Source organism: Crocodylus siamensis, chromosome 2 (assembly GCF_052110815.1).
Source record: "Crocodylus siamensis isolate JL-2025a chromosome 2, ASM5211081v1, whole genome shotgun sequence".
NCBI classification, from domain to species: Eukaryota; Metazoa; Chordata; order Crocodylia; family Crocodylidae; genus Crocodylus; species Crocodylus siamensis.
In genome coordinates, this window is record NC_143396.1 from 296,583,476 (window position 1) to 296,607,925 (window position 24,450).

A 24,450-nucleotide genomic window follows, 5' to 3' on the forward strand; every position below is an offset into this window, starting at 1 on the left:
GCCACCAAGGACTGCTAATGACCATTAGTAGGTGGCGCAGTCTCCTCTGAAGAGCCTGTCAGTCCTCTCCTTGGAAAGCCCAATTCACCATGCCAGCAAGGGCTGCCACGGTGAACGCTGGCTTTCTAACAAATACCGAGCTGACAGGTGAAACCTACCTTCACAATTAATTAAAAGGATGTGAGAAGGAATCAGCAAGGGAGCAGCAGTTCTGCTCTGTGCACAAAGGCTTGAAATTGGAGCCACTGAACAAGGGGAGCAACATGGTATTAATGTGACATGAAATCCTGAGAGCTGAGGTGGCCTATGAATGGAGACTTGGGAGGCAGCGTTTGGGTCCAAGAGGGCATCCAGCAGCTTCGTAGTTTTGAAAGTTGACATTGACAGTCAAAGGGAAACCCTAAATCTCCTTCTTTCCTTACAAATTGCATCTTAAGAGTTTCCCATCCTATTTAGTAATGTGTGTCTTGCAGGATACATTCAAGATGCCACCAGTTTCTCTGGAGGAACAGCGTCTTTTTTCTCGCTCCGGCAGCGGCACCAGCAGGATTTGCAGTAAGCGATGGGCTGAGGCAGGGCATCAGTTTGTGCTTTGTCTGAACAAAATGCTTTTATTGGCAAGCAGTCTGTATTCAGCTCCTCCTTTACTGCCTCCCGGCATGCCTCCGCCGGGCAGTAGCAGGATGGATGATGAATGCCACGGTTAGACGCAAGGTAAAGTTCAGGCCCAGGGGGCTTGTTGAAGGCACAGGATTATACAGGACTGAAGGAGCTAGGGCTGGTGCTGAGTCAAGCTACAGCTGCAGTTTGCTTATCCGAATGCCTCTCGATGTCTAAGTTTCACAAGCTATTTGTCCTCGCTGTCCCAAACGCAGCTCATTAAGCTGGCATATCCAAACCATTACTTCCTGTGTATTTGTACAGCTCCATGCACGATGGGACTTGAGCCTGGTTTCCAGGTAATGCCATAATACAAATCCTACCCCATGGGATAAACATTAGCTCTGCACGGTTAAGCAGAAGCCCGACAGGGCGACCGGCATGAGCTGTCCTTGAGGGGCTGGTAAAACTGTTTGGGCTTCTGGAAGATGAAGGAGAGCACATCCTCTGGCCCTGCTCCTAGTGGGAAATAAAACATTATGGGGAAGGGTCCGTGTTTGCCCTCAGCAAGGGGTACAACAGCCACTGCAGTTAAAGGTGTGTGCTGCGGCGGCGGGAGCCCTTGTCCCAGCTCTCCTGCCCAGCATCGTATGTGAGCCCCCCGCGCTGTCTGCGCACTGACCACACTGGGAACGCCACACCATCATACACTTGCATTTCCAGTGGGTGAGACACCCTTGCACCATTGCACATGGTCTTGCTCCCTCTTGCCAGAGGTACCTCTGCCTGGACGAGAGGGGACCCGAGAGCCCACCCCAGCAGGGATCTCGCAAAACATTTGTGAAGTCAAAGGCATTAACATTGGCACCTGTGCTAGTGTTGTGCCAAGTGCTTTTCTCTGGTATCCTGGGGGTTATCACGAGGGTAAGACCAGCTTGTTGAAACAACTAAGCACTGTCCACAGGGTGAGGGAATAATTTGCCCATTCCTCTGTGGAAGTGATGCTACGGCAGCGAGACGGGTATAAACACTGTATATCAGGATTATTTTTCTTGGCTGCACAAGAAAACCTTCTTAGGTCCGAACCCTGGACGCTCTCCTCTCTGCCCTAACACCAGAAGACAAAGTAGACACGCACCCCTGGAGACTAACTAAATACTAGACACTTTACACATGCTGTCGTTAACCCAAGCCCGTCTAAGACGTGCCATGCAAGGTCAGAGCAAAGATGCAGAGGTGAGACTTGCCCCTTCCAGGATGCGGATGGGATGCTCTGATTAATGACAGGTTGGCAGCGTACCTGGAGATCGGTGCGCCTGGCATTCAGCGATGACCACCCCAACGCCCCTCCTTGGCCAATCAACATGCCAACACCATCATAGTAAAACATTTATTTGAGGGTGATATAAGTTACCGTGTTTACAGTCCGTGAACTCATCACTGGCAACATGTAACATGAATTAATACTGAAGCTGTTGCCACCACACTTTTTTTGTTTTTGTTTTCCCCGCCTCATTGTTATTTTATAAAAATCTCGAAGGCCAGAAAAGATATTTAGAACGGACGTGGAAGTCAGGGGAAGGGGAGTCCATAAGAGGGATAAATGTTTATGTGATGCAGCCAACCTGCGTGGCTTCTTGGTTTAGGCTGTAGATGTCAGGTGAAAGTTTCTGCTGGGCCGAGCACTGGTTCAACCAGTTAATCTTCGGTGAGTTGGAACCGTATGGATTTTGGTCGCGTTAAAACATCAGTGGCAACGCTTTCCGGAGGTGGTGGAGGGCACGCGGTCGTCTGATGAACTGCAGCTTCTGTTCAGAGACAAAACAAAGAAGGTAAGGACATCAGACGTACGCTTCAGCTCTTCATTGAATCACAGACATTGCACACACGGGCCTATGAGAGAACCCCTCTGCTTCCCAGCAGGTCCAGTCCCAACCGCGTAGCACACCGACCCGACAAACCCCGTGCCCTTGAAGTACAGTTTTGGGGACAGAGGAGGAGGTGGGAAATCCCTGACATTGTACAGTAAAGTGGAAAGGAAAGAGCTTGTTCGTCGGAAGCGAGGCCAGAGGTTAAAAGGCTGGTGCTGACAAACATAGATGTCAATGCTGCACAGCGAATAACGATGAGGAGATGATGCACGGAGTAGCACGCTCGCTGCACGGTCCCCTGCACGAACGACTGGACCACGCGGACCCCTCCGGGTCCAGCCCGGCCCTGGAGGCTGTGGGACGAGGCACCCACTGCTGCGACACGACGGGGCTACCGCGCATTGCTTCAGCACCGCGCTGCTGCTCGCAGGTCCTGCGCCGGAGCCGCCCCCGGTCCTGTGGGCTCTGCGGGGGGTGCAACCCACGCCCCTTGTACCAAAAGGGCAGTGGCAAAGGAGCCCCATTTTTGGGGTTCACTCAATTCCTGAGTGAGCCAGACCATGTTATTGTCTTGCTGAGGTTTCTCAGGGGCTTGCAGGGTGCCCAGGGAGAGACTGCTTCTTCCCCCAGGTTATTCCTGCCCCATGACAGACCCCTCTGTGCTCCCAGGAGGAGCCTGCAGTTGTGTTGCTCCTGGACCACGTAGCACAGCAGGAGGGGACCAGGGTTTCCTCACTAGCATCTTCTTCTAGCACCCTCCTGGATACAAGGACCAGCTGTCCCAGGTTTTCCAAGGAAGCCACAAATGTGCAGAGCCCCTGAAACAGGACGTTTCTGTGGCACTAAGCTGCCTTGAGGCCAACCAGCATGGTCTCTCCCATGACATGTGCCGGCTGCGCAGCACTGAGGAGGCTGCAGGGACGCTGCTGACTGTGTCCTGCTCCCCAACTGCATCCTGGATGTTGCTCCCTGCAAGCTGACTATCTTTGCTTGTGGAGTGGGGTTTCTTGGAGTAGGCCTGAACGCTGCCCTCTCTAGATACGGAGGGGCTGGAACAAGCCCAAGCTGGCTGCATGGGCATCATCCAGCCCTACCTACCCTGTCTCACCCATCGGCCTTGCAGTGCAGCACGTGTGAGACCACCTGCCTGGGACCTTACAGGAAGTGGTTCTTCAGGCACAGCCCAAAGGGAAGGGCTCCCCGCCAGGCAGGATGCAGCAACCTGGTGAGAGGGACAGACAAGTGCCTGTGGTCCTCACGCTGTCTGAGCTTGGGTTAAACTTCAAGGCTTGCAGGAACAGGGCCATGCAGCTGGATGAGTCTTTGCCACGTGGGGAGGGAGCTCTCACGAGAGCATCTGGGCAGGGTGTTTTATAAAATGCCCTTGCTGCTGCAACAGGCACTGAGCACGCACGTCCAGAAAACATGGGCCCTGCCCCGAAGAGCTAGAAAGGCCAGAAAGTGGGGGAGAGTGTCATATCTGTAGGGAACAACAAGCCAACCAAGCAAACAAATCTCCCCCGCTCCCGTCCTCCGTCATGGACGGTGGTGCCTGCAAAACCCTGCTGTCGCTCCTGTCTGCTCATGCATGCAATATGATTCTACATATCTGATGGCAAGGGAATGGAAATCAGGACAGAAATTAAGTGGCACTTCTACAGAAAGCTGATAGCGTGAAAGCAAGATGAGCTGAGTTCGTGGTTAGCCATGTTATCTTGATCTCCACTGCTGGCATTATCAAGAAACAATCTAGCCCACTTCTAAAGCACAAAAGGAAAGAGAGTGCTTAAAGATCACCTCGTGAAATGCAGCCTGTCTCAGTGAAACGCAAATAGCAGGTTTCATTTGCTTAGATCCATACAGATGGACAGTGCTTGTCCTCGCACAATTACTCTTTATTCAGTACTTGTGCTGTAATGAATTAGCCACGTATTGGCTCTTAGCCTCCTGGAAAGATAAGTTTTCCCTCTTCATAACATCATCCTGCTCATGTGACTCATGGAGCTGGCTGGTTGCATTGAAAAACCTCTTGACTAGGGACGGGAATTACACATAAGTTGGTATAAGTGATTGGAAACCGGTTTAAATCTGTAAAACGGCAGAAGTTCAGTACACATGAACTGCTTGCAAAATGGCTCAAACTGGTTTAAGATAAACCTGAATGTAGTATCAAACTTAACTAATTTCAAAGTTTAATAATTGATTTAACCTGTCCCAGATCCCTTCCAGATTCAAGTGAACTTGTAGTCCCCCAGCATCCCAGGATGCATTGCACATCTCCTGCAAAACCCCCCCACCCTCCCGGTGGACAGGATAGCCTTGGCCCAAACTGCCCGCTCCAGTCATGTGGGGAGGCATACTTTAGCGCCCCCCCCAGCTTCTGGCTTTGGCCACTGCGGGCATGTGGCTGCATTTCTGAATCAAAAGTGAATGTCTGTTCACTTGCTTAATTGGTTTAATCTGCACAGCTTAGACTAACCTACAAAGACGGCATTGATTCAGCCTTGGGCTTTTTTACTCTTTTTAATCCCTGTAACTAAATCGGGCAGGGTGATTCTAAGAGTGATTTATTTGAATAGGCAAATATAACCATATCTATCAATAGATAGATAGGTAGATCAGGCATATATATATAGACATACATACATACGTACATACATACATATATATAGATGTATGTATGTGTGTGTGTGTGTGTGTGCGCGCATATATATATAAGTATGCATATATCTATGTGTAAATATGCATGTATATAAGCCTATATATATATCTATACACACACACACACACACACACATATATATAGGCCTAGAAAGATAGATCGATTGGTCTGTCTGTCTATCTATCTAGGTCTGATCCTAAACACTGCACATATCCCAACTTCCTCCCATCTAGTGCTGTACAAAAAGCAAGAGAGATCGCAACTGCACTGTGACTGTAAAAGCGAGAATGCAGCACTGACTTGTGTCAGTACACAACACAAATAATTTGAGCTCACAGCCTCTGCACAGAGAGAGGAAGAACATCACCGCTGCTCTTAGGTGCCGTTCCCGTTTGATTGGCTTCAGAAAACGAAGCGAGGACAGGAGGCGGCGCACATTGCCAAGTGTGATTTGTTGCTTCCGCAGGATCTAGAGGGCTACTTCCATTGTGAAAGGCTAGAACAGGAATCAAGAGAAAAGGACTCTACAGGAAGGGTGAGAGAAATAATCGATATGTTGTCACTTCAAAGCAGGGGAATGTCAAGCCTGCGGTGGGGAAGATGACTTACCTAAGGCACGTACCATCACTGCAAGGGAACTGCAAACAAGGGCTGTGACCTGGGACATGAAAGGGGCCAAATCCAGCGATTGCTTAGGTGAAGAGTGGTGTGATGCATTGTTTCTTACTTTCACAAACCAGCGTGAGGTTATAGCCGCTGTTAGCTCAAACATCAAGGGAAGGTTTGCCCACGTACGTGGGCACGACTTTCACAGAAAATTCTGTGATATACAACAAAGTGCAACATAGCTATGAAAAGAAAGCACATGCATTTATTTGAATACAGGAAAACAGAAGACGACGTGACCTGCAGCTAATAAAAGAGACAGCACGTGGGGACACCTTAGTCATTGAAAGGTTTTGTAGCTAAGGTTTCAGCCTATACAATGCATTTCTCACAACCAGCAGTGACCTAGGAGGCATGTGGACATCTGTTTGCAAATGGAAAATGCTGGAGAGATGGTTTTAGTTAACAGGACTTTTCTAATGTATGTGTGTGTGTGTGTTGGTTTGTGTGTGTGTAGGCATGTGAGCATCTGCATGTGTGTAAATGCTTTTTTAATTAAGAACAAAGCAAAACAAAACCTGACCTACCTGCAGTCAGGCCACATGTAATAAATGCTGCTTACCAAGTCACCCAGGGTAAGTACATTTTTAACACAAGAGGAAAAGCCCCTGTATTTCCTGACCAGCACAGTAAGAGAAGAACAAATTGTATAGCTGGGCCAGTAAAACTTCCAGCAAGGACTGTTTTACTTCTGCTGAGCAGCACCTTCCAACACCCATGCTTTCTTTTAAAACAGAAGAGGCAAAGAGAAGTAGTGATGAATAATGACAAGCAATAACAATATGTTATGAAACAGCCCAGTGTGCAAACTCCCCTTCTGCTGCTTGTAGCATGAATAAGCTAGAAACAGCCCTCAGCTTCTCCCTTCTCTGCATGGGGAATGCAGTCGCTATTGTCGCCAGCCTTGTTGGTGAAACAGGCAGGGGAGTGAGCGGTAGGACTGCCAGGGCCTTTGCAGGGAGCAAATACAGCTGGAAAAGTCCTGAAACAGCAAAGGGAAGTGTGAACGGGAGGCGGCTAGTCAACCCCTCAGCTGTGCTGGCTCACCGTGACTTCTGCTAGCTGCGAGGGTGGCGTGCAATGGTGCACGTGGGCTTCCGGGTGGTCATTGCTGATGCAAAGTACGGGCATGAGAAACACTGGCCAGTGGCTGTTTCACTGTGAATGAAGACCGTGCATTTATTGGCAGCAGAGCTAAGACTTCTCCTAACTCTGCAAAGCATCATGTGCCTGTCTTCGGCACCAGGCCTCCTAGACGCAGCTCTGTCTCTGCCAAGCGGTCCCCACAGACTGCTCCTCCGGGCAGAGGTCACAGGTAAGAGTCCAATCACACCACGTGGTCCAAGGCCGAAGGCTTGGCAGCAGGGGCTCTGTCTGAGCAGAGAAGTTCAGAGCAGCTCCGCTCCCCTTGCAGGGAGATGCACGGCTCTTGCCCATCAAGTGGCAGTGACAGGGAGTGCAATACAGGATGTGCTCTGGATAAACACACTTGTAGTTTTGCCAGTATCCACGCTCGGGTCGTACAAGACATGCTGTTATATCCTGGATGAGTTGATAGGAACCATGGGTATATTCCAACATGGCTGGTGTTGATAAGCTCACACAGAGTAACCTCTTCCAGCAGCACGGCAGGCAAGTACAGGGTTGTTCTTGGACAAGGCAAATGGACTGTGATAGCAAAATTGTACATCTGCCTGACAGTGAGGACCATGCACGGGATGCACCTGGACGCAGCAGCAGGAGCTTCCAACCTGCAGCCGGGATCTCGCAGGCGTGCAGCTGGCAAAGCTGGCAACCCAGCCTCAGACAGCCGAATCCTTCACAGCAAGACGGCCGACACAGCAACAGCAGATCCACGGGAACCCAGGAAAGGCCAAATCTTCTGCTGGGCATCCGGACAGGGGCACACCCAGGAGCATCGACCCTCTGCTCTTCCAGCTAAATAACTATGCCCCTGCAAGTTCAGCCAGCTGTTTCCTTGGTGGGTGCAGGTTTAGCAGTATCCTACACAGCAGAACAGGAGATGGAGTTTGGAAAGGCTGGCCTCCACCTGCCCAAGAGAAGCCTTGAGATGGGATTTTGTTTTCCCATTATTATTCTATCCTTGCAGGTCGGCAGAGGTGCATAAGACAGAGAGAATTTTTGAGCAAATAAAAGCCCACTGGCACAAGTAAAGTCATGTTTGCACCTAGAACTGAGCTGCCTGATATACTCATCATAAAGAACATGCCCGGAAGGTAACAAGGAAAGCACACAGAACAACTCACACAGGAAACACACACTTCGAATACCACCACCCTGTTTCTCAATCCAAAACATGATTTATACCAAAACCTGTGTGTTTTCCTTTAGCTGAACAGTGAAGTTCAGTAGGAAAGATTAGGAAGAGCAGTGACAGGAAACAGGTGCCAGAAGATATAGTTATATCTATAGCTATACAGATATATCTAGATAGCCATACCTCTCTCTATATTTATCTGTTTATATAGATAACTATAGCTATATCCCTATATACAGATAGATATCTATAGATCTAGATCAATCTATACATTTATAGATTGATCTAGATCTATATCTGTCTATATATAGATAGACCTATAGATCTATATCTATATATATCTATCTACATACAGATAGATCTAGATCTATCTATCTTTCTACATCTATATCAGTGTAATCCGAAACGCCGGTTGAAGATGCCGGTGAGGATCAGAGGAGACCCTGTCTCACATCCACATTCGCGCTGCGCGGCTGGAACCAGGTTTGTCGTCTGAAGGTGTTTCATCTGATTTCACGTCGAAGCTCCTCTGCTGAGCAGCTGCTAAGATAAATCCCTTATGTGATTTCCCCGGGGACAGTGGACCCCTGTGCTGAGGGGACATCCAAGGGGACAGCCACCGCAACATTACATCCTCCTTGTTCTCTTAGGACTGAACACGGCCCAAGCATTGAGCTGACTTCTTTAGCGGCATGGGCCCTTGACCTTGCTAACCCTGTGCCTCCTCTCTGGAAGGGTGTGGAAGATCTCCAGGATTTCACAAAGCACAATGCATGGGCACATTTTGCTCTTCTGACCCTCTCCTACATAACTCAGGCCCAAACCATTGGCACCATTGGCTTTGGAGAACAAGAATAACAGCCTCCTCTTCCCAGGGTATTTCATGCTTTGGATGAATCAGATCAGTATACACTGAAATGTCCTACTTGCAGCAGTGCGATGACATCTGTTTCCTTCCCTGTGCAGGTATGTACAGGTCTGATGAAGGGAGAAAGCTCCATTCGAAGAACTTTCTCCTATATCCCAGCTCACTACTCCTATAATATTATCACCGAATTAAATCAGACACAGTGACATATGGTCCCCTTAAGCTGCTTATATAAATGCGTCGCTGATGGAATTTTTAGCTTTAGTGTTTAGAGAACTAATTCCTTAGAGTAAAAATAAATAAATAAATAAATAAAAAATGAAGAAGCTATTAATATTTTAGCACATTCACCAAAACGTTAGACACACATTACTTCCAGTTGCAGACAACATATAAAGCATTGCCATTTGTTATTTTTAAACCACACACGATTAAAACAAACATCTCCGCAGGAAAAAAAAAAATCCTTTAAAGCTCCCTTCTTACCTAGGAGCAGAGTCAATATACTGGCTCCTGAAGTTTTAGTTCATCATTCAACACATGGTACTTTTACTTACTCATGTCTGACAAGGCCCCTTTTTTAAGACTACTAGAAGCAGTGTACATGCATTGGTATGGTTTATCATGTATAAAAGCCAATGCATATGCATGTATCTCCTTCAGTAGGAGCGTAAACATACAGGGAAAATCAAAGTGTGTCAACTCTTCCATCAGGACCTGGATATTGTAATTTTCAGTATGAGTTTTTGTTTCTTTATTCACATGAAGCATATCTGATTCTTTAAAAGGCTTTTTTCCCCCTCCCAACTCAAATTGAGAATGCAGCCAAGGACAACAATAAATCTAGGACAGGTTGCAACTGAAGTCTTCTGATGCCATGTAAATGGTTTCTTAGCCCAAACCTGCAGCGCCTTCATAAATGTAACTCCCAGAGACAGCAAAGGGAGGCTTGTCTGCATGATCAGCCTGACAAGAGGCTTCAGTGATCAAGAACTGGGATCTCTTACAACAGAGCAGTGGGATTTATTTGGCTTCAAGTACTAAGAGATAAAATAACTTTTTTTTTTTTAACCAGGGATCAAAACCTCTTTTACTGAATTTCCCAAATCCTTTAAAATACAAATAAAGCTAAGTAAAAGGAAAAACTCCTGCAAACTTAATGACCTTACAGAACAAAAATGATGCTAAAACTACTTAGTGGCGATTCCATAGCTTTCTACAAATGTCACTCCATTACATTATCTCTGTTTTAGACCTGGAGTCCAAATGAGCTGAGATCAGGTGAAGTACAGATGGTTTGAAAAATCAGGGCAAGAGAAACCACATGTGTTTTGGTCAAATTAAAAATAAAAATGTTTCAGTTGTCAGACACCCGTTGCCACACATTTACACATTTATACCATCCCTGAAATTACTTGATCATCACGTATGAGTCCATTCGCATTTGCTGCCCTTCTCTATTCATTTCTACCTTCATCATTTACAAGAGGGTTTAAACAACAAGGCACGACAGTCTAATAACAGGTTAGTCCCCAGCAAGGACTGGCCCCTTTGGCTGTACCCAGGTACCGGACAAAATCTCCAAACACTATGAGAAGTTGCAGAAATAGCACCAGGCTGGGCAGGGAGAGGATTATGAGTATTTGCACAAAGATTACATGCCCTGCATTCCTGCCCTGCAATGTCAGAGATTTGGCTCATCAGGGGAGGGAAGAGGCTCTCTTTTCAGCTGCTGCTAATGCTCACTCTGCACTCGCATCTAACCTGAACACCAGGCAGGTACTAAGAGGGGAAATGGGACAAATCCAGCATTTCTCATTTGTAGGGCACCTGCCTGCGAGCCTGCAGTTAGCAAAGACCCCCAAGTGTGCCGCACCCTGGAAAAAGCCCTGTCCTTTTCTGTCTGACCCAGGAGCCGGGGAAATAGCACCACGGCCGCAAGCTGCGCTGCCGAGTGGAGGCGGCTGTAACGAGAGGGCCCAGCTCGCTTTGGCATATGCTTCCTTCTACCCAAAAGCTCGCCTGGTCTTTTTCTCTATAGTTCTCCCTGCCGACGTGGAGCTCCGGTCTGCAGCCCCGTTGCCATCGGTGTGGATTTACAAGGACGGGGGCTGCTGCTCTGGGACCTGGGCTCTTCCCCCTCATTTATCCCACAAGCTGGCACCTCTGGAGACCCACGTAAGGCGAGACCTCGCGTGGCCTGGTGCTCTGCTGCCCTGCGCACTGCATGCCTGCACCCTGCATAGGCAGAGGTGCGTGTTTGGGGGCCAACTACAGCCGACGTGGTCGCCGGGCGTTATGGGGCCAGCCCACCCGCTAGCACCGAGTCCAGCCTTGATGCTTCACCCAAAACATCCACCCGCACCGGCTGGGGTTTCCAAGCAGGGAGGATGCTGTCCCCTGCCCCTCTCCGTCTGGGCCAACTCCTCCACGGAGCCACTGCTGTCCCACCGTGAGGCACCTCCACCGGGAGCGTGACTGAGCAGGGTGATTTACGTTAACACTGGCTGGATAGACTCATCGAATATTTTATTTTACACAACATAACAACACAGAGTTGTTGTTCCTGTACAGCATTTGCCTAAAAACAAAGGCAACACCATGGTCACTGAAAAGAAATATACAGTCTGATTAGTTTAAAAAATATCATTTTACTGACTGATCCATAAGTGGTCTTTTGCTAGTGTGAGGAAACAGCATTTCCTTTATAAAAGGCTTTTTTTGTTTGCTTGTTTGTTTGTTTTTCTGTGAAAACTCTCGTTTGTTTTCTGCGACTGCAGAACCAGGAAGCCAGTCCTAGAGTAGGGGAAGGCACTGGTGCTGTCTCACGCTTTTCTCCCTTAATCATTTTTTTAAAAATTTTTTTTAAATCTTTGAATGTTGCCTTCGGTCGTTATGTTATTTTAAATTAAATTAAATTCAACTTAAAACCTGTGTGCACTGGGTGGCTTATACGAAACCCTGCATGAACAAGCCATACATCATCGAGACAAGAGTGGAATTCCAAATCCCAGTTTCCCAGGAGAGCGAGTTCTCACACAATGTTTGGTGTTTTGTTTCTCATTAAAATAAATAAATTAAAAAAAAAAAAAGAAAAAAGCAGCAGGTCACACAGTGCTTTCCAATATCCACTCAGAACTCGAGAAAGTTGCTTTTCCACTATCCACGTCAGACTTGTCTGACTGAATTAGCATCCCATTCATAGACAAGCTCCTTTTAGACCATAATCCACCTGTGTTCTGGGAGTTAACATAACAATGGTATTCCATTAATTCTCCATTCAGAGAGTACCTGCGCTTTGCTCGGGATGTTTCAGCTGGCAAAGTGAGAAACTTACTTGGCTTTGATTGTGCTCTTTTGTACATGGGGGCCCCTTTGACGGCGTCGGGGGGACGGCTAGCTAACTGCAGTGCAGTGGAGTTATTTCTGTTAGTGTTCTGGGACTCGATATTCGTGACAGCTTCGCTCTGTGGCTCATTGCTTGGCTTTGGCCCTGGCTTTCTCTTCTGCTTTTGGGAGGCAGAAGTGCTGGAAGTCCACGTGTGAGGCAAAGCAGAGGTAGTGGTAGTGGAGTCCTGGCTCGAGCACGTGTCTGACGACTGAGTCACGTTGTCGTTCGGGACTTTGCAGCACTGGACGCCCTCCTCGTGCCCGACGACCTGTTTGGACATGGAATGGGGCATAGCCCCGCTGCAGCCTTGAATCTGAGCCCCGTTGGTCTGGGAATATACATTGTTGACGTTGGTCACCTTGTGCTGCCCGTTGTTATTACACACTTTATAACGGATCATTAGGATGATGATGAAAACCAGCACCGAGGCCACGATAATCCCACCGATAATGATGATCATGGTGCCTCCCAGGAACTGGGACTGCATGAAGTGGCACCGCACATAATCCTGCTCCGTGGTGAACTGTATGCACCCGACGACCCTGGTGGCAGTGAGGGAGGTGATGCCGTCGTCGTAGATTGCCAAGACACACAGGTCGTAGACAGTCCCAGCGGCCAGGTTGTTGACCAGGAAGGTTTTGCTCGTGGGAGGTATCATTCTGAGAGACAAGGGAACGGGTGTTAGCCAACACGACAACCGCAATCATCTCCCATCCCCATGCTCTGAAGTCGCCAGCTGTGGGACTGCCATCCGAGTCTGACACCCTTCGCCACAATGTGTTGTGTCAGGGCATACTAAAGGCACTTTCACCCAACTGAAATGGCCACGGATAGTTTGTGCCTTGACTTACTAGACCCATTAGTAAAAGGCTGGCACAGCTAATTGCCCCACAGGGTGGAGGGGAGCTCTGACTTGCAGCCATCATGGGGGGGAGGGTGGGGCAGGGAAGAGAAAAAAAAAGGAGAAATCACTGGTGACAAATTGGTTTGGAAAGGTTGCATTAGCCATCTTAAAAACAAATCCACTTAGCACACATAACACCTCTGCACGCACTGTACCCACAGACTGGGAGAAACGCTGAGGATAGCACTGCAGGGCCTGAGCAGGAACGCATTTGTGGACATCTTTCTCCCCCACTTTTGAAAACAGAAGGTGTTAAAATCCATTTAACTCATCTAACTCTACAATCCTCCTGCTAATCAGATTACCTGAGAGGATTAAGGGTCGGTTTGGATTATCTAAAAATAACGCTATTCACAGTAATTTCCCCATTTGTTAGTGAAAATTGCATTAGTCTTTCACAAGGCTGGCACCATATGCTTTGGAGGGCAGTGCTCTGATCAGCCTAAATGGTGTTGTAACCACACCGCAAAACGGACTGAAATGAAACAGTACATTAATAAATCAATAAGCGACGGCTTGATGGAGCACTAAGTGCAGATATAGATGCAGATGGATCTGTCTTACCTGTAAACAAGTGAGTCATCGTAAGTGCCATTGTACTGGATCTGGAACATACGTATTCCAGGTATATTTCTTTGAAAATTAAATTTCAGCAGGGCAGTGGACGACGTAGCTTCCGCCACCACCACTTTCTTGTCCTGGCTGCTTTTAGTATCCCCGTTATTGCTGCTCGCGTTGGAGCCCGACTTGGTGGAAGTCGAGATATCCGAGGAGCCGGGGTCAGGCTCGTGAATGTGGTTTGTACTGTTTAGCAAATGAGGGAGTTTGATGATGTGCAGATCCACCGTTTGCGTGGCTTCTCCTGCTGGGTTGGAAGCTATGCAGGTGAAGGAACCTGTATCCTTGACCGTGGTTATCAATATGTCAAGCGTGCCGTTGTCATACACCAGCGACCTTGTTGCATTTGAAATCAGTTTGCCCTCCGGTGAAATCCAGTGAATTGCTGGCTCTGGATCTCCCCGGGCCTTGCATCGCAGGGTGGCCCTTTGACCCTCGAGCACTCTCAGCTCGTGCGTGTGCCTGGTGATGAGAGGGGGCTCGCACAGGAACTCCTCCTCTGGGATCGACCAGAAGTACCGACCGGAGAGCAGCGGGGGAGAGGCGCACGTCTCTAGGTCGTCTTCTCTGGAAAGACGCCGCAGCCACAGGAGCTCACAGTTGCAATGCAAAGGGTTCCCACCAAAGCTCAACGCAAAAGTCGAGGGGCTGATAATTCCTGAGGTTGCTAATACCTGAGCTCTCTGAAAGAGAGGATCAGGCGGCAGCTTCTGCAGTTTGTTCGACGTGACATCTAACCTGGTCATCTTGTGGAGATGGGAGAAAGTCCCCTTAGGAATGTGGTCGATCATATTATGGTCCAGGCTGAGCGTGTGCAAGCTAACCATCTTCTCCACAGCATCCCAAGGGATGGTTTCCAGGTTGTTATAGGACAAATCCAGTTCCTCCAGGGCCAAAACATCATCAAATGCTGTGGAAGAAATCAAAGTCAGCTGGTTGTTGTTCAGTATCAAGTGGTGCAGATTGGAAAGCCCACTAAACATGTCATTGGTGATCTTAGTCAATCGGTTGCTGTTCAAATGCAAAGCCCGCAAATTGCGCAAATCAGCAAACGCATGGGGTGTAATAAAACTTATTGTATTCCTGGACAGTGTCAGGTCCACAAGGCTGGTCATATTGGCAAAATCTTTCCTTTTGATATTTGTAACAAAATTGTCTGCCAGCCGCAGCTCCACAGTCCTTCTGTCGATGTTTGGTGGGACAAATAAAAGCCCTTTCTTGGCACAAAGGGTTGCGAGATTCGGAGACAAGATTTGACAGACACAGCGCTTTGGGCAGATCTGGGCTCTCACTGCTACGCCAATGAACAGCAGATACAAAAGCAGTTTTTCCATTGTAGATCAGGTTTAAGAGCCTGCAAGAGAACAAACAGCACATGGTTATGATCTCCATGCAGAGGCATGACCCGACGCAGAGCAGCACACATGCAGCGGGACAGCAAGGAAAGGCAGATTCGTGCTGGGGTTAAGGCACAGGCCTGGCACTAGGATGACGTGGGTTCCCTTCCCATCTCATTCAGTGGTAAACCCTGTGGATGGGCCTCATCTCGTAAACTGTGGATGTGCAGCGCCTAGCACAGTGAGGCCTCATCTGAGATTTCCCAGTATTATCCCAGTTCAAAAGATGAGGCCAACAGGAGATGGTCAGATTAGTCACTCTTAATTGTTATCTGAATGCATTAGAAGAGCTATGGAAATACATTAGCCATGGATTCTCTTAACGGTGGCATTTCATAGACATTAGGGCTGGACTGGACTGGACTGGAAGGGACCTCGGGAGATCATCAAGTCCAGCCCCCTGCCCAAAGGGCAGGAAGTCAGCTGGGGTCATAGGATCCCAGCAAGATAAGCTTCCAATTTACTCAGTTCACAACTTCCCCCAGAAGCCAATCAGTGTGGGGACTCTATAGTTCAGTATCAAAAAGCAGATGAAGGCCGGGTCCCCTAGCAAATATATATTTTGTCCTGTCTCAAATATGCCCTTTTGACACCGTTACACATGACATGGATTTGTGATACTGCTCTGTACTTATCCACTGAGGATGGAAACAAGTCCAGCAAATGGGCTTCCCTGAGCAGCTCCTGCCTTGCAATCGATGATAAGCTGATAGGTGAGTGTGCATTTCCCTTGGACACTTACACTCTCTCTGTCATCTCCAGAATCAGCTCACTTGAGTTCACCTCAAAATCAGATAGAATTAAATACTTCTTATTTAAATTTGTATCAACACAATGTTTTTGGCTATGCAAATGAATGGTGGAAAGTGATCACCCTTTTCCCTGACTCCACGGTTAGCAGCGCTGCACCCTGGATGGGCCTATTACAGCCTTGGCCTTGTCTTACAGGCTGGTGGAGAGGAGACCCCCCACAGTGTGTGTGCAGAAGAAGAACAACGCCTGCCCAAGCAGGTTAACTCAGCTAGCAGTGACCCCCCAGGAACTCCAACAGCATCATGGCGCCCACCCCTACACATGGAGCGCTGGAGGTGAAGGTTGCATCTCTGCAGCAGCAGCCTCATACTAGTGAGCAGACACTGGGTGCAACATCTACATGTGCTATTAATTTGAAGTAGGTTTACTGCACAGAAAATATACTGTGCAATAATTTTACCCAGGGCACGTCTACGTGTGCTCCCTCTTGGGAGCAGATTTGCTCCCAATGGGAGTGGCCTGGCTAGTGCTCACTGCTAGCTGCCCCACTGGTAGCTCCCCAGTTCCAGCACCGCTCAGCTGCCTGATCCTATGGGGATGGGAGTTGGGGGGCCGGGAGAGGGAGTGCAGGGACAGGGCGGAGGTGGGAGGGCAGAGAAGGGCCCAGTCCCCACACTGATTGGCTTCTGGGGGAAGCTGTGAACTGAGCAGCACTAGGACCAGGGGGAAGCTGGGAACTAAGTAGCACTAGGACCTGCTGGTGCAGCTGACTGGTAGCAAATTTGCTCCCAGTCAGTGTCTACACAAGCCCTGCCATGCAGTAGATACTGTGCAGTTAGTTCAGTACAGGTACTAGCTAACTGCAAAGTCAAGTAATTTACTGCGCAGTAGTTTAATAACATGGTTACTTGGTGATGCTTTACTGTGCAGTAAATTAGTCTACTGTGTAGTAAAGTGTCTCATGTGGACAAACCCAGTAAAGATGCTAGGTGGATGCATCTCTTGTTCTAGGAGTGAGTGAGATGGAAGGGCCGTTGCCCAATCCTTTAACACTTACGTTTCTCTCCAAGGCATGTCTGCCCGCTTGAGCGGTAATCCTACATGGGCCTAAGTGCATGAAGACTGCCAAACATGGACCAGAAATGGTCCATATGGATGGACCAGAAATACGCAGCCACGTTATCCACTCAGAGCAATACACTAGCACAAGGGTGTACATTTAATGTCCATGAAGACACATGGAGTTTCATAACTGGAAAATGCTATAACATGAGGAAAGCGCTGGCCTCAGAAAAATAACCGGTGTTGCTGTCTGCCAGTCCATTCCAAAACTGGGCAGCAAAATGTCACAGCACTCGATAAGTTGCAACAGAAATCAGTGCAAATATCAACCCTCTAAATACCATTCTTCAGACCCACTGCGCACCCACAACTGCAGTGGAAGCTCATGGGAGCTGGAGTTGTTCCTGGCCTCTGAGTCAGGCCAGCGAGTCTCTCCGAAAAGAAAGAGAAAAGTTTTTAATCAGTATTTGAATAGGACGCGGTCCACACTTGTCAGTACAGAGGATAATCTCAAATAGGGGCTGAAACCCGTGAGAAAATATGTTCCCGCAGGAGAGTTATTACATGGAGCACGCTGTTTATTTTGTTGAAGTTGAGGGTTTTGAGTCAACAGAACTGTTGTCTTTTCCCTCCTTAACGAGATAATATTTACACTTCCACGTAAGCGCAGAGGTTTTCCCTCTAGCACATTCTTTGCAGGCAGGATGCCTTTCTAAATACACACAAACACGTCACCCAGGGACAAGAAAATGGTCCCTCATCATTGCATCAATCTTCGGCCTCTGGTGCTCCCATAACATATGCTCAAGAGAATCAGTATTTATCTGACAAGTGAGAAAGGATATAAAACACAAATTTATTTTTCACAACCAGCTGAGAGCATAATCTGCTCCCTGTAGAATCCAATGTTGCACCAATTTGTACAGGGCTCCATCGAAGAGAACTGCCCATTCATGGACTATAAATGCACCGATTAAATTAGTTCCCTTTTCTGCTAGCCTTGAACTCAGGGGAGGCAGATTGTTCTTGTCAGCAACTGTAAAATTTTAGGATAAAACCTTTTGCGCTTCTGTTGAGAATAATTTTGGCATTAATTCCACCAGTAAGCAAAATTCAAGGGTGACGTTTAAAAGAGTTTTGAGAATTAGGTTGCATGCCTTTTATGGCCGCGATATATGTTGGGAAGATTTTACAACTGAAAATGGAATCAAAGCAGTGAAAACTACAGAGGCTGAACAGAGAGTGGTGAAGTACAAGAAAATAAGCTTTCTTTTACCCGTGACCTAGAAGCTTATTTTGTGATGCTGTTTGTCTGAGCCTGTTCATTTTGCCTCGTTGATGGGGCATCAGCGTTTATTGCCCATTGAGCCACATGTTGCGCAGAAACAGACATTAGAACACGTGTGCATGCTGCCCCTGGCTACGCCACTTGTCATGTAATCGTGTCCACACCTGCCTTAATCAGTGACTCCTGGGCCTAAGAGCTGTGGCCCAGAAAAGGGTAATTTTACCAGCTAATCCAAACCCAAGTGCTTCTCTGCAAGCTGACTAGCTGCATCGTGTCTGCCTTCATTAAGAAGCTACCTGCTTCCCGACAGTCCAGCCGGTGTGCCCACAGCACACCTGATCACCGACATGCGGGATGGTGAAACCAGTGAGGTGAGGCCACCACGAGAGGAGCTGCAAATAATGAGGGGACGGCAGGTCCCCGGAAACATGAAGCACTTGGGGACCTGGGGTGCACAGGTCACGTGCTGATGGGGAGGTGGAGGTAAGTGGCTGCAGCAGCGTATTGAGGCAATGCTGTTTTCAGTCTAGCTCCCCATTTTGGGCACTGCCGCAGTACAAATAAGGGAGAAACACTATTAGGACTGGAGTGGGCTAGGCGTGACTCCGGCCCATGGGGCCTGCCTGCTCCTGGCCGGAGCCAAAGGGATCGCGCTGGAGGACATAGGACCTCTCCAGCTCTGGGGCTGCCATCCTGGGGCTCGCACTCCAGACTGATGAAGGCTGCATCTTTTTCCTTCCACATCTGCAGATTGGTCTGGAAGAGCCACACCAAGGGTTTTAAGGAGGATCACACTGGTTGTAATATAGAAGCAACCGATGCTTTGACTGAGCCCCTGCCTTTAAGTCATTACTCATGTGTGTTTTAAACCCTGTGCATCTTGCAAGGAATTGCTGGCATTTACCACTGATGAATAATACACAATATTTTAATTAACAGTCATGGCAAAACCTGGATGGGACTCGAAGGCACAACCTCCTGCTCTATTCTGCTGGGAGCTGTGTCTGAGCCGAGGTCCTACCACAGTGCGGGACAGAAGGGCAGGGTGGGGAAAGGCCATGCTTCTTGACTGCAGGACAAGAAGCAGCATTTTTTTCCACCAGCTGAAATGAGACAGCCCATTTTCTACCAGAAATGCTATAACAAAAGGCAAAGAAAGGGAGGTGTCCCAAAATACAGTGGAAATGACTGGGGCAGGTGACCTGGCAGGATAGCCAAGGTTCAGCCCAGACCCTCAGCCCCCCAAAATGAGCCAGAAGCTACCTCTGATGTGTCCAGACAGCTTCTCCCCTCCTCACTTCTGATCCACCCCCTCGGTGCGGTGTCTGTCACAAAGGCATTGCACACACAGCACCATTGCCACGGCACAAGTCCGCTTAGAAAACAAGCCATGATCTGAGCCAAGCCTAGCCATTTGCTTTCAGCTCTAGAAAAGGGCACTTTCTTCTCAAAAGGGTGGAGACACATTGTTTGCATTGATTAAGAGTCAACAGCACCAAGAGTGAGACTCCCCAGTCTGACATGCTGCAACCGGTGTTTGCTATTCCAATCAAGAGGATGTGTTCATTATTATTATTTTTTTTTTATACTAGCCCCAAGCTGACAGTACTTTGAGCCCCTCCATCTGTACAATAGAAACTGAACCAGAGCTACATTTGCTGCACTTAGTAAAACAGCCCTCCGGGTGAGAAGCTGGCAAAGAGAAACAACTGTCACAAGGCTGCCTTTAATTAGGTGGGTGGAAGAGTTTCCAAGAGTTAGCAGATGAGAGTGGGCCAGTCCCTGTCATCACCCAAGTTCATGCAACATTTATATCTACTACACAGCAACCCTCTCAGAACAAAAAACCCAACCCACTCCATGTCAAAAGCACATTTAGGTGGAAAAGTAGTGAGCTCCAAAGCTGGGGAAGGCCAGAATTCAGATTCCCTGGTCAAAGGTTGAGCAAAAATGGAGAGGACAGCCCTGTAGGTATATCCTCCAACTCGGGGAAGGGGATTCCCACTGCATGGCAGAACATCAGTACGTCCAGGCCCTCGAGTGACGCCTCACTTTGAAGCAAGCACCTCCCTTGAACACTGGAAGGAAGATGTAAAGCAACCACAGTACCGCAAAATGCCACTTTCCACCCCTCCCTGCTTGGCCCTGCCTCTCACCGCCCAAACTCCTCAGCCTACATTCAGCCCTCGGATCCTCTGCCCAAGCAGCTCGCAAGCGCCCCGCTGTGCTGTATGGTGAGACAAGACTCATGTCACCTGCAGGCCACAACAAGGTCCCTCGAGGTCATGGCTGAGCCCCCGGGATGTAGGTGTAGAGTTGCTTGAATTCACCCCAAATGTGTTCCAGGAATTCGGCTTCTTTCAACTTCCCGACTTAGTTTGGCCCATAAAATAAATAAAACCGAAGGACATCTTTAAAAATAAATACAGTTACTGGAAAAGCCAGATTGGCATTTGCTAAAATAGAGTCTTCACCTGCTGACAAGGCGGCGCGGAGGCCTCGACACCCCTGAGGTTAGGCTGGGCCTCCATTTCTGCGCAGATCAAAGGCCCCCTGATAAACAGCCTGCTATAAAATAAATGACTATTCACCGGCCCTAAGAACAGATTGAGGTCATATGAAGAGATAATGAAACTGAAATTACTATCTGGAATTAATCCAGCGGGCAGGGGAATGAAACGTCGGATACTTCCCAGAGAAACAACTGCCTCCTTCCCTTGCCTTTTGTCAGAACAACTCCATTTTACAGTACTTGATGCAACAGCACCTGATCTGTCTTTGCGTTGAGACATTTCAAACATTTTCAGATTGTGAATCACAACATACGGTATCAATGGGATGCTGGAGACAGGCATTAATTACAAGACAATTCTCCTTGAACTGGAGTCCCCGTACGTGGAAGACGCTACACAGAACAAGGCACGCAGCGAGGAGGAGGCGCGGCAAACTGCTCGCTCTCGGGGACCAGCTGTTAGCATTGTGTCTGACTCGCACGTAATCTATCAGCACAGAGGTCATGTCAGAAAGCTACTGACTGCCTTTCCTGCCTCTCTAGTCCTTAGGAGAAGTTACGATTTCAAGGTCTTCGTGAATGCAGGTGCGTGGGACACGAGAATCAACACAAGCCCAGATTATGCCCTCCCTTGGTAGAGAGAGAAAGACAAACTCTCCGAGGTGCCCTGGGGACATTGCTCTCATCCTCACGGGCCAAGAACAGCAGTCAACGGGTGAAGCTAAATAAGGCTGTTGTGTAGTGTAAATGCTAAAAATATCCGGCAAGGAAGACTTTAGCAGCCGCACATTAGCGCCCGTGTAACAGCTTTGCTGGCTGGGACGTCGGTGTATACTCATAGGTCTCACTTCTCCAGGGAGAAAGCGTCCTGCCCTGGATTCCTACCAGGCACCGACCGGCCATGGTCCCGGCGAAGCGCGGGTGAAGCGTGCGAGATGCAACGCGCAAGCCCTTTTTCCCAGGACGATGCTGCACGCCTCTCTAAGCTACTCGCAGCTCATTCAAGTTCCCGGCCAGTCGATCCCAGGACAAACCTGCCAGGCCGCGTGCTCTCGCGGATGGCCTGGCGACAGAGGAGCGGCAATGCAGCTGGAAGGACGACGTGTGTGCAGGGCTGTGATGCTCCTGTTTTGTCCTGTTTCGACTCGGACTGTGGAGATAGAGAAGCAGGGTCGGATGGGACCTCCAAAGGTCACCGACTCCAACCCCCTGCCCAGACCATCCCAGACACGACAGAAGTGTCATGCACAGAGTTTCACATCAGGGTTCATTGCAAACACCCTAATTACCTACCAGAGGCAACCTGCCCGACGGACGCCAGGGCAGCTGATGTCCCGCTTCTACAAACTGCCTCAAAGCAGACATCTTTTGACAGCCCAAACAGTTAAAGCATGGCTTGGGCATCACCTTCTGCTGCAGACACATTGGTTCATTTTGGGCTTGGCTGTCCTCTTTCTGGATGGCTGGGGTCTGGGCAGCAGGCAGCTGTGAGATGGGGTGCAGCTGACCCCCAACCCTCTCCAGAGCCGCGGTGCCGGATGGACCCAGGCCATCAGGAAAGTGCCTCCGAGTACAGGGCCTCTCCTGTGACAAAGCACCCACATCCCCCTTTGAAAGAACTGAGACCGACTCACTTGTGCCCCCGGCTCCCTCCCTTGCTGTCTCTTCCTGCCCGCGGCACTGGGTAGATAGGCAGGGCAGAGGGAGGATGCTCGTGCAGCACCGTGTCCGCAGCCTGGCAGCTGGGAGATGCAGCTTGGAGCCCCTTCACCCCGAGCAAGACCTACGACCCAGGCCCCTCGAGCCTGTGCTGTAACCACTAGGCCATTATAAAAAAGATGGGTGGTGGCATCACTACCAGCACTGCAACCACCTCTCCTGCCTCTCTTCGCCGTGTTTTGGAAAGCGGCAACGGCCGCGCTCCGGGGCGTGCGAGGCAGGCTCTGAGAGCGCCGACCGGATCGGGGCCTCGGGATCCAGAGACGAGCAGAACAGCGCCGGACGGGGCTCGGTCGGTGTCAGGTGCTGAGAGCCGAGTTGCCCAGGTGCGGCCCGTCGCGCTGCGCGCCCTGCGTGTCTCCCTGCTCGCGTGCGCCGGCTCCTTGTGAGCTTATGGATCGCCAGGCTTGGGAGGCTTCGGGGCGGGGGGCGGTCTTCGGAGGGCAATCTTGCACTCAGGCACCTGGCTGAGACCTGGCTCCTGGGATTCATTACGTGGTCCTGACCACAATGCAGGCCACGCTGTGCTCTGCCCCTGAAGAGTGGCAGCGTGAGCACTTTGCACGACCCACACCGGCAGCGCTGTCCTCCCACGAGGCAGAAGCGCCCTGATTTCCAGCTCAGGCCCTGCGTGCCCAGCAAGCTAAGCGGGGGGTGACTTCCTTCCTGGAATGAGAAATAACTGTCTGCCAGGTGAGGCCGAGTGCTTGGCTGCAGGGGCTGGATGAGCTGACCCAGAGTTCCCCTCCCACGCTATGAGTCCGTGCTTCTCACACGGTACCTTGTTTTTATTCCACATGCTTTGGTTTATTATTTTTAAAGAAGAAACATCAGTGCCATATGCGCTGCGTGCCTCAGCAGATTAATCACCGATGCACCGGGTGTTATCAAGGCAAATCATTTAGCAAGGGTTTAATACGGGTCTTTGCGGAGCACAGTGGGCAGCCGTGCTCAGGGAAACCGTTGCAGGAGCAAGGAATAAGTCCACCTGTTTTGGACTTTCCTTTGTCACATCTCCCTGCCACCCAGATGCATGCGGGGGGCTTTATCTGCCTGGAAATAAGGAAGGACGAGCCGGTATGGGAGGCAGGATAACGAGGCAGACCATTTAATAGGCTGCTGCAGTGATGCAGCTCTCCTGTTTCTCTACCGGGAGAGCCAGGAACGATTCGCAGCTGAAAGGACCCAGGGAAGCACAGTCGGATGCAGCCCGCGATACCATCGTTCCTTCCCCTCAGCCACAGCCAAATGCACAATCAACATTGCTTTTTCACTTGCCAGAATAAAGCTCCAAGCAGCGGGGTGAGGACGGAGCATGTGCAGGCACACCACAGGGCAAAAGGGCAGCACTGGGGGCCTGCAAGGCGTTCACGACACAGCCCCTGCGCCCAGTCTCGAGATAGAGGAATGGCATTGCCCGGGTTTAAATGGTCCATTAGACAACACAGCAAAAGTCCTCGCAAGCATGCTTGGAAGCAGGCCTAAGTCCTACCAAAGGCAGTGAGATGGTGGCAGTGCCTTGCTCAGCTGGGCTGTTTGGGCAGATAAGAGGGTACTCTGATGTCCAGACACATTTGGGTCTCTGCAGATGTTTCCAGTACCGACTCCCATTCGTGCCTGCTAGGACAGGGGCGTAGGGAAGAGATGCCTGGCTACAGGGACCTGGGCTGAAGCCAGAGAGATTGTGCAGAGCATCAGTCTGGCATCAGCAGCTGTATCCTACCCAGCATCCACCCTTGGAGCAATCCACGCTTCCCCGGGCACCTGCTCCTTCAGGGCCGGACTGGGGCTGGACCCCAGCGTGCATGCACTGACCTTCAGAGCACACGCCTCCCAAAGGGGCCTAGGGCCAGACCCACCG

The 24,450-nt window shown here is 49.5% G+C and overlaps 1 protein-coding gene across 6 annotated transcripts in view; it reads right to left on the reverse strand.

The window, feature by feature from the left end:
- Positions 1-1,976: 1,976 nt before the first annotated feature.
- The window catches only part of LRFN5 (leucine rich repeat and fibronectin type III domain containing 5), a 109,818-nt gene continuing 87,344 nt past the window's right edge, over positions 1,977-24,450 (reverse strand). For 4 of the 6 annotated variants that reach the window (XM_090034447.1, XM_090034448.1, XM_090034449.1 and 1 more), the window contains exons 2-3: positions 13,805-15,212; positions 2,423-12,995 (exon numbers count right to left, since the gene is read on the reverse strand). In XM_090034447.1, coding sequence (XP_089890573.1) covers positions 12,053-12,995; positions 13,805-15,192 — 2,331 coding nt within the window. In that variant the 5' untranslated portion in view covers positions 15,193-15,212 and the 3' untranslated portion in view covers positions 2,423-12,052. The other 2 variants (XM_090034451.1, XR_016440398.1) reach the window with 2 other exon arrangements.